This window comes from Heloderma suspectum, chromosome 2 (assembly GCF_057233095.1).
Source record: "Heloderma suspectum isolate Gila_16-S chromosome 2, 16-S_ref, whole genome shotgun sequence".
Classification (NCBI taxonomy): Eukaryota; Metazoa; Chordata; class Lepidosauria; order Squamata; family Helodermatidae; genus Heloderma; species Heloderma suspectum.
The window spans coordinates 163,723,699-163,734,161 of record NC_139459.1 but is presented as its reverse complement, the minus strand read 5'-3'; the positions used below and the strand labels follow the sequence as shown (position 1 = coordinate 163,734,161).

The following is a 10,463-nucleotide window of genomic DNA, read 5'->3' as shown; positions in this document are numbered from 1 at the left end:
GTTTCCAGGGGACTGCAGGCCCTATGTATGTGGTGGTGACAGGAGTGCCCAAATCCTGGGCATGTTTGTACTGGCTGGGCTGGCAGGAGCAAGTCTGGAGCAATTTTACGTAATCTGCCACCTCTTGCGGGGGGTGATGCAAGTACCTGCACTCCAAAGGTCTCTTGCTTGTTGATACCTTCAGGCTGTGTCTCTGACTTTCTGTATGTTATCCTCCCCCCATGGAAACAATCCCCCCTTCCTCTCTGCAACATTGATCTCCTTCCACTGCAGAGAAGGAGAAGGCTTTCTGGCAGCCCCATCAGATGTGGGTCTTATACATGCTGTCTCTCTCCACGCGCTTGCTCACACACGCTCTCCCCCCTCCCGTAGCACCTGTAAAGGTTTTCCTTCTTTTACAGGAACTTGCTCTACATTTATCCCCAAAGCCTGAACTTCAGCAGCCGCCAGGGCTCGGTGCGGAACATCGCAGTGAAGCTACAGTTCATGGCTGGAGAGGACCCTGGCCAAGCCATGCCAGTGAGTGAGGCAAACTCTCTGCTGCTTCCTCAGGTCTTTTGGGACTTTGTTGGGATTGTGGAGCAAAAGGGAGTCATTGGGAAGCAAGGGTACATCTCGGGGCGCGAAATGGAAATGTGCCGCCCAAAACGCCAGCTTTCCTGGAAGTTCGGTCTCTTCGCCAATTCCTCTCTTATTTTTCAAGATGTCTCATTTCTCCAATTTCTAATTGCACAATTTCTCTAATTCTTGATTACACATACTTTGGAGAGGGAAGTATCAGATCCACAATTTCTAATCCCAAGAAGCTTTCTATTCCTAGCTCAAGCTCCTAATCTTCACCTTTGTGGAAAAAAAGGCTTCTTAGCTGCATCTCTGGCAAATTTAATAGTCAAGGGATGATGCTTAGGGTTGGCAGCTGATGAGCTCTATGCTGAATTGAACCCCACTAACACCAGTAACCTTCGGCAGGCTCCCTGATAACCTCTTTAGGTGGCTGATGTTGTTTTCACCAACATCTCTTCTAGTTTTGCAAGAGGATTAATCATGTGAGGAGAGGGCAGGGTGCTTGGTGAGGGGCTGCCCCTCTGCACAGCATTTGGCCCTAGGATTAGTTCACCAGCCAGTCTACCTGCTGACCAGGTTTCTGTGCTCTGTATGACCTAGTCATGGTGCTTCCAAACTCTCCCTGCCACCACACTACACTCTGCCAAATAGCCTGATGAATGAAACATGAAGATTGAACAACTTCAGGTAAGATAAGTAGAACATGGATTGAACTGAGTGCAGAATTGGTATTTGGAAATGTGGGCCTCCTTCATACTGCTTCTTACCATGGTTATAACATGGCGATGGATTACGCAGTCCCTAACCTCGGGATTCCGCTTCAGCTTCCTTCAGTTGTTCACAACATTACCTGCGAGGTTGGCAGCTGTTGTTCTGTTTCTGCAGAACTGAGGCTGAGAAGTAACTCAGTTACCGTGGCTTTGTAACAAATCCCAGGTCAGAGGCCAGCTCCCTATCCATAGGATTATAAAAGCTATCAATATAATTTCCAAAATAATTTGTTTGTGTTTCTTAGAGGGGAAAAAAGATTTCAGTTTGTTTGCCTTGCTTGTGTTTGGGGGAGAGGGGTGGGGCAGGGAGTGTAATAACAGTCATTAATAATATCTGAACAGTTGCCCTAAAAGAAAATAGTTCTGTTGCTTGCTGCCAAGACACAGTGCTGGAAGAGGTGATGATCTACAGAAAACAAAAATTCATCATAGCTGGGATGGGAAGGGGAAGGTCACAGATCAGGTGGGGATCTCTTTCCCTCCCTTCCCTAAGAGGACAGTGCCAGTGTGGAAAACATTGAGACATTCCTGCTGTTTTTCGTAGGCAAACATTGATAATTGTGTAGCCTTTCCAGGTGCCTCTGTGGTGTTCACTGGCATGCCTCTCAGCCTCTGTCCCTGTGGCCAGCTGGACTTCATTCTCCCCATCTCTGACCAATGCTATTTCTGTCTTTCCTCACGCCCTAGGCGATCTTTGGAAAATCAAGTTGCAGTGAATTTGCAAAAGAGGCCTATACAACTGTTGTGTACCATAACAAGTGAGTCTTAAGCATTGAGGGTGGTGGGACAAGGTGGTTGCTGCAAATGGGGGTGCAGCTGGTTAGGTGATCAGGAAACAGTTTTCTGGAACCAGGCCTGCCTCCCCAATGCTAACTTCCTCAGAAAAATGCGGGGGGGGGGGTGATGTTAAAGCCTCTTTCCCCCTCCCACTATGTGTGTATCACCCTGCCTTACTGAGAGGGTTGATGCCTAAGAAGACTAGAAATTCTGTGATGCATCCTACACAAGATGATTCTGTGTGGGAGGCTGAGCTCTTGGCCTGCCACACCCAGCTCCTGGCACAGGATTGTGGTATCCTTCCCTTATCCACAGGTCCCCTGAGTTCTATGAGGAGTTCAAGCTGAAGATCCCAGCCAACCTGACGGACAACCACCACTTGCTGTTTACCTTTTACCATATTAGCTGTCAGCAGAAGCAAAACACACCTTTGGAGACCCCTGTCGGCTACACGGTGAGTGGACCCAGAGCACATGCTTCTTTATATGCAAAAGGGCCCTGTCTGAAACCCCAGTATCTTCTGTGACATAGGATCTCTGAAGCTGCAGTGTGTGGTTGGTGTGGCTCATCTTGACATCCAAACCCTGCCAGGGTGGGTTGTTGGCATGGTTCATAAACCATCCGCAACCCATAGGTTGTTTTAGGGTTGTGGGTGGTTTGTGAACCATGCCAACAACCCACCTTCTCCAGGTTCGGATGACACAATGAGCCACTGTGACTGCCTGCTGTGGCTTGAATATTCAAAATGGCTGCAGCATTCGTGTGAACCAGCCCTGTATGTGTCAGGGCTGGGGAACTTGTGGTCCTTCAGATGTTGGGTTCCAACACCCATCAGCCCCAGCCAGCATGGCCAACAGTAAGGGATTATGGGAATTAGAGTCCAAGAACATCTGGATGGCCATGGGTTTCTCACCCCTGGTATAAGATCATATGTTCAATTTGCCTGTGGTGCCCCATACTTAGGATCTCCTCCTAGCTCTTGTGAGGGATTCCTGGTTCTTTGCTCTGTGTGGCTTACTGTTGTCAGCGCCAGCCACCAGAAGATAGAAAGGTGGGTTCATAATAGCAAGCCTTCTCCTCTGTGGGTAGTATCTGCTATCTCTCTTCCTTGCCCAGTAAAACTGTGCAGGGTGGGGGGGTGTATTGCTGCGAGGGTGCCAAGTGAAGACACATCACCCAGCTGTTCCTCACTCTGGGCTTCTTGTTTCCCCTCACCCCTTTCTCTCTAGTGGATCCCCCTCATGCAACACGGGCGGCTGAGGACAGGCCAGTTTTGCCTGCCTGTATCAGTTGACAAGCCTCCACCCAGCTACTCGGTACTCACCCCTGATGTAAGTAGCAGCTGGTATTTGGTTTTGCAGTGGACAACCTGGTGAATGCAGAGTCCTGTGAAAGGCCGCCCCCTGCTTGCTCTGTAGTGTGAGGCATGCCCCCTTTCTCCTTTCCCCCAACTCTCCATCCCACACCAAGTTGCATTCTCCCTCATACTCTCTGAAGCAAGGATGTCTGTAGTGAAGGGTGTCTGGATCCAATGGGTAGTATCTTATTGTGCCTGTGCACTCGCAGGATGACTGCTTCCGCAACGGGGCTTGCACGCTTCTAGCAATAACATGAAATGAGTGGAAACGCAGGAATGGGGCAGGCCAGTGGAGCGTTTCCGGGATTATTTTTAGACGCATGCAAGCCCCGTTGCACAAGTAATCACTCCCATGAGTGCAATGGAACCAGTGGAGGTGGACGACTGGCCCTGCTGGGTACTGCCCTAAGTTCTTAAAAACTATACAGCCCTCTTATGCAAAAGAAGACTAAATTTTGCCAGTTTAATGCTGTTTTTCTGAATTGTACCCCTTTAGCTCTTTTGAAAAAGTTAGAATGTATAAATCCTTGTAGGTTGTTTAAAAGTAAAACATTCTTTTGGATACAAAGACCACTAAAGCAAGGGCTATATACAGAATCAGTGGCACAAGAGGAGCTATAGTATGAACACTCTTTTGTTTTTATGTTCACTGATTTCAGCGTTGTTGTCATCTTATGAAAACCAGAAGGTTATATTATTGTAGTCCAAGATCAGTGGAGGGCACCAGGTTGTCTGCCTCTGCTGTATTTCTTTCTACATGCCATAGCACTCCTCTTCCTCAACTTGTCTCACATGCCCATTCCTATGCCCCTGGTTGATGGGCCTGGGCAGGCCACAAACAAATAGGTATTTTTGAGTCCCCACTCCCCGAGGGTTGCAAATAGGGAAACGGTCCACAATTGGCCTGCAGGTCTTTGTTGTATATTGCTATATACCAGGCTTATACAACATAACACAGGTAATCATTTTTCATATCACCGGTGATTCAAAGGGATACAATTAATAAGATGGCATTAATAAGTTGCTCATATTTTGTGCTGATCTGCCATCAGTTTTCCTCTACATGTGAAAAGCCGCAGCTCACCACCACCTGTGTAAATGCCTCTGATCATATGGGGCAAATGCCAGGCTATACAGAGAGCTGGCAGCAGTTTCTGCAATTGGAATTGCAGGATGGTTTTTCCAGGCATCCTGCGCACATGAATTACTGCAGCTGCACAGTCTGGATTAACAAATTGCTAGGGCTGTTTTACATGCAGGACAAACTATGCCAATATTCAACTAATGGCTGTCTTGATTTTGGAAGACAATTGTTACTTCCTGAATCTGATAGAATATATCAGCTGTATTATCTCACACACACACATGCACACGCACACACACACAGCTCCGTACTTGTTTGAGATGGTATTGGGCTGTTTGCATTTGATGTAGAAACCCAAATTCTGCAGCCAGAAATCATGCTTGCTGCTCCCCGGACTCTTTCCTTTAAAGAAACTAGCTGTCTAACAATGAACATGGCAAGATGAAGGGTCTCAGTGACAAATGGGTCATGATCACAGGTGATATGAACAGCCCACTTGGTTCCAGGCTTTGACAGGTCAAACCTGTCAGAGAGTTGGTCTGTAGGGACTAATGTCCCTTCCTCTATGGCAGGAGTGGGGATCCCTGCCCTTGGACTGAAACAATTTCCTCTCCTGTACTCGATAGAGACTGTCTTTGCATATCTGCTGCCTAGAAGCATGGATTACGACAACTAGCTTTGTTCAAAGTCATTAGTTGGATCTTCCTCTAGCAGGACTTTGGATACACTATTTTTTTTTTTAAATCTGCGCAATAACAAACATTCTCTGGGTAAATTACAAGCAGGTAAAAATATAAAATACAATGCAAAAGTTTAACAGAATAAAATACAGTACAAATTGCATAGGAATAAGAGCCATACAAATCTAGAACTAGGAGTAACTAATAGTAACAGTGCATTTTCTTCCCATTGCTTCTCTGTAGGTGCAGCTGCCCGGCATGAAGTGGGTAGATAATCACAAGGGTGTCTTCAGTGTGGAGGTGTTGGCTGTCTCTTCTGTCCACACTCAGGTAGGAGGAGGAGGAAATGGTGGTGGAGCTTCCATGTTGCAAGAAACTGAATGCCAGTCCCAAACAGAGTCAAGAGCTGGGCTCAGTTGGATAGTGTTCTTGCACGTCAGCTGGGGATCTTGCACCTGCATCAGCCATTCTCTCTCCAAGTCTAGAACTAAAGCCTGAAGAAGACTTTTAGCTCGCCTTTTAAGCATCATGCTAGTCCAAAACCCATTTACTTTACCCTTTTGCAAGTACACTTAACACAGTTATTTTTTCAAGCCCCAAATCAGATCTTTTGCAACCTGTGAAATCAAAGAGCATCCCACTGAGAAAAATAAGATTTCCTTTGATACTGTACTATATCAAACTGGGTCCTCAAACTGGGGAGAGGTAACGAGGGGTACCGCAGGGCTCAGTCCTGGGCCCAGTGCTCTTCAACATTTTTTATGAATGACTTGGAGGAGGAGATGCAGGGAATGCTGATAAAATTTGCAGATGACACAAAATTGGGCAGGATAGCTAATACTCTGGAAGACAGAAACGAAATTCAAAGTGATCTGGATAGGCTGGAGCACTGGGCAGAAAACAACAGAATGACATTTAATAGGGATAAATGCCAAGTTCTGCACCTAGGAAGAAGAAACCAAATGCACAGTTCCAAGATGGGCGATACGTGGCTCAACCACACTACAAGCGAGAAGGATCTTGGAATTGTTGTCGATCACAAGCTGAATAGGAGCCAACAATGGGATGTGGCTGCAAAAAAGGCCAATGCTCTTTTGGGCTGCATTAATAGAAGCATAGCTTCCAAACCCCGGGAAGTACTAGTTCCCCTCTACTCAGCACTGGTTAGGCCTCATCTGGAGTACTGTGTCCAGTTCTGGGCACCACACTTTAAGAAGGATGCAGACAAACTGGAGAGGGTTCAGAGGAGGGCTGGAAACAAAGCCCTATGAAGAGAGACGGAAAGAACTGGGCATGTTTAGCTTTGAGAAGAGAAGACTGAGGGGAGATATGATAACACTCTTCAAGTACTTGAAAGGTTGTCACAGAGAGGAAGGCCAGGATCTCTTCTCGATCATCCCAGAGTGCAGGACACGGAATAATGGGCTGAAGCTAGAGGAAGCCAGATTCCGGCTGAACATCAGGAAAAACTTCCTGTTAGAGCAGTAGGACAGTGGAACCAATGACGTAGGGAGGTGGTGGGCTCTCCCACTCTGGAGGCCTTCAAGATGAGGCTGGACAGCCATCTGTCCAGGATGCTCTGACTTGGATTCCTGCATTGAGCAGGGGGTTGGACTCGATGGCCTTGTAGGCCCCTTCCAACCCTACTATTCTATGATTCTATGAAAACAATGCATGATGGGAGACCATATTTCTGAACCATCCATATCTCTGGAGCCTAGAATACTGAGCCAGACTGAACAATAGTTTTGCTCAATTTAGCAATCCTTAGATTCTTATTATGAGAAATTATCAAAATCCCGCAAAGGAATCTGAGATCGAGCAGATCCTGTTTTTCCCTTAATGTCTGGTATATCATTCCCTGTGCCTGTCACAACTGATTTTTGAAATGGATAAATGAGCACTTAAGACAGGGGTGCGGAATCCCATGCCTGGGGGCCAAATCTTTGTGTCCCAGTCAGGCCCGCTTTCCCCAACCACTAATAGTTTAGTGGTTTCCAATGTTTTGTGCATCTTCTTCCATTCTCAAAGGCTGAAATGCTTCTCCTAAACTAAAATATGGTGGTATTTTGGTGCAACCCCTTTTGCCTTTGGTTTCATCCCTTTTTGCCTTTGGCCCTGTCCACCACTGGAAGGTGGCCCCTGAGAGCGTGTCTGAAATGGAATGTGGCTGAAAGAGGTTCTGCATGTCTGTCTTAAGGGGTGTTTAGAACCCTGGGTTACGCCATGGTTTACTCATCCTTTGTCCTGGCAGGACCCATTCCTGGACAAGTTCTTTACGTTGATCCATGTGCTGGAAGAATACACCTTTCCCTTCCGACTGAAAGATGTGATCCTGACCGAGAACAACATGGAGTCTGAGTTGAAATCGAGTGTGGGCAACCTGCGGGTGGCCAGCCTAGAGCCCCTGGTCACCTTCAGTCACCAGGTCCTCAATAAGCTCATCCAGCTCATTGTGTACCCACCTGTCATTGCAGGGCAGATTGGTGAGTGCCACAGCCGTCGTCCCATCCTCTGTGCCATGGTCACCGTTATTTCTGCTTCCACTCCCCTTTCTTTTGTTTGGTATCTGTGAAGTTTCACAGAGTGTCTTCAAAACCTGAGATCGCAGCATTCTCAGTTTGCAAAGAGGCATGATGAGAAGCAGCCATGTTCTCCATTCTGCACCTCTCTCTTTAGGGACAGGGTAAGAGTGAGTGAACGTGGTGTGAGATGGAGTCCTGGGTTCTGCTCATATCCCTGGGAATGGAAGAGGAAGGGTATGCTTGTGACGTAGGGCAACCTGCAGTTAGGGGAGAGCCGGAAAAGACCCTTGGCTTCTGCATCTGATTTGGTTCTAGGTCTCCTGGCAACGATATGTATTACTTCAAAAAGCAATACGAAAAAGCAATACAAACAAAACAAGTCATAAATAATATGAATCACATTGGTGGTCCATTCATATCTGAATATTCAAAATAAGATAAAAAGAGGGGAATTCTGAACAAAAACAGTTTCTTAATATAAAACTGAAGGAGGGCTGTAATGTATTAAGTATTAAAATATCCTAAACCTTTCTTTAACCATTGATCTACTGACAATTGCTTATTACTTTTCCAGTATTGTGATTGCTATCGTAGCTGCCACAATTCAGTCCAACGGAAGATTGTCTTTTAGGGGCAAGGTCTTTTGTTATTCCCCATGCAAATAATATTGGAGAAAGTGATATACTTGCTTTAACTGTTATTGATATAATCTTGCATTGCTCAGAAACCTGTGCATCAACAGATGTTTCCGTAACTGTGTATATTAGTACTTCTCTCAATTAGTGCCATAAATATTCTTAATTTTTGATACAGTAAGATACCAGTGAGATGTAATTTTAACATAATTTTCTTTTAGTCTTATATTATAAGACATGACAGGTTCTGTTTGCCAGAGATGCAGCCAAATATGGATGGATGTTTGGAAGTAAGTCCCAGTGAGTTCAGTAGGGCTTCTAGGATTGTAGCCTTAGACCTAAACATGCCTTATAGGAAAGCCAGCAAAGGCTTTCATTAGAAGTTTGCTTAATAATAAAAGTCAGCATTTGAAAAAAGTGCTAGAACTAAGATATGGGAGAGTAATTATTAATGATTAAGAAGTCATAGCAATCTAAGGATGTTGGAGAAGTTAGCAAAAGGCTTGATTTTGTCCTGCTTTCCCAAGGCTCAAGCTTGACTAGCAGACCAAGGTCAATATCCAGTTGATCCTTGGGAGTTCCACACAGATTGGAGAGCGGAGATAAGGCAGCCAGCAAGAGGACCAAGGCACAGCAACAAGCAGGGTTCAGGCAGGAAAAATGGTCAGTAGGCAGTCCACAAGGTACTCACGAGAGAGTCAGTCCAAGGGGGAGTTATAAGGCACCACAGCCAACAAAGTTCAGGCATGAAGCATAGTCAAAAGGCAGTCTGTGTTCAGAAGGGGCTGAGGAGCTCCCAGTTGCTGTTCTTAAGTGGAGGCTGTCAGAACCCTGCCCAGGATCCAGCTGAGATGTATGAGTAGCTTCTGGAAAGAGTCGCCTCTTGAGGAGCCCCCTAACTCCCAAGGAGTCCTGCTGCAGCTGGGCACTTCTCCTGGGCTCGAGGAGTCTGGCCTGCCGTTTCAGTCTATGTTGCTTCCAGGGGCTTGGGGGTCTCTCCTCTTCTGACTCCAAAGTGGTTCCCTCCACCTCCTGTGGGGGTAGGTCCTGGGTGGGCATTACTGAGGGCTCAAGCAGCTCTGGGCCTTCTGGCCCTGGTGGATCCTGAGCCTCAGCAGCTGTGGGTCTTCCTCTGAGGAGGACTTGTCCTGTGGGGATGTGACAGATTTATGTGACACTAAAAGAACACTTAGTGCTTCAAGACGAACGTTGTTTGAAAAGGCAGATAAAACTAGTAAGTTAGCTAAAGTTTTGAAGCAGGATGGTCCAGAAGAAAATAACTTCCCTGGTTTAAGGGAGGTGGTTGGTTATATTGAATGTCATAAGCTTATGGGAATGGAAATGGGTTGGCTTCAAAAAGGTTGCTGTGTCTAGAACCCCAAAATACGGCAAGAAACTAGAACATATCAAGAAATTAGAGCATAACAAGAAATCAAAGATCATTACTCAACAGGAGTCCACAAATTTTGGCTTGGCTTAACAGACCAAGCCCTGTCAGGCTTTTCTCCCCCTGTAGTCTGCCCTATACAGAGAATTTGGGAGGAGGGCCTGGTCTCTCTTTATGCTGGGATTTGCTTTTGCAAAAGCCTTACAAAAAGTGGGAGCTGTTCCTCTCTGCCTCAAGCCTTCTGGCAAGAGCCTGGGACCCATGGGAGGGGAAAGTTTTTTTCTTTCACTTCATGCCATGCTTTGGAGAAGGAAAGAAGCATCAAGTGTCCTTCTCGCTGCCTTCCACTTCCCTAGTGCTTAGTGAGAAGTGACTCTGTTGACATCTCCCTTTGAAGCAAATGCTGAATAGGGAGGGGCGAATCTGTAAAGCTTGATGTTGCCTTGGTTCTCATTTTTTCATTTTTAAGTTCTCTCTGTCCCATTCCTACATCCGACTGCAATTTTTTTAAAATCCACACAAAAATGTGCACTTTTGTGTGCATTAAAAAAATTAAACATTTTCTGGGTGTGCATTTTTGTGCACATCTTTGTAAGCATACACATTTTTCATACAACCTTTAAACAGATAAAGCAGGTTTTATGTGTGTTTTCCCCAATATGTGCATTTGGGGGGAAATGTATG

At 46.0% G+C, this 10,463-nt stretch overlaps 1 protein-coding gene across 1 annotated transcript in view; it reads left to right on the top strand.

Annotated features, from left to right (window-relative positions):
- Window positions 1-10,463, top strand: part of DOCK6 (dedicator of cytokinesis 6) — a 140,218-nt gene that overhangs the window by 63,765 nt on the left and 65,990 nt on the right. Inside the window, exons 15-20 of the mRNA XM_084835640.1 lie at window positions 402-519; window positions 2,022-2,092; window positions 2,427-2,565; window positions 3,341-3,442; window positions 5,476-5,562; window positions 7,487-7,718. Of these exons, the coding sequence (XP_084691766.1) occupies window positions 402-519; window positions 2,022-2,092; window positions 2,427-2,565; window positions 3,341-3,442; window positions 5,476-5,562; window positions 7,487-7,718 (749 nt within the window). The remainder of the gene's footprint in view (window positions 1-401; window positions 520-2,021; window positions 2,093-2,426; window positions 2,566-3,340; window positions 3,443-5,475; window positions 5,563-7,486; window positions 7,719-10,463) is intronic.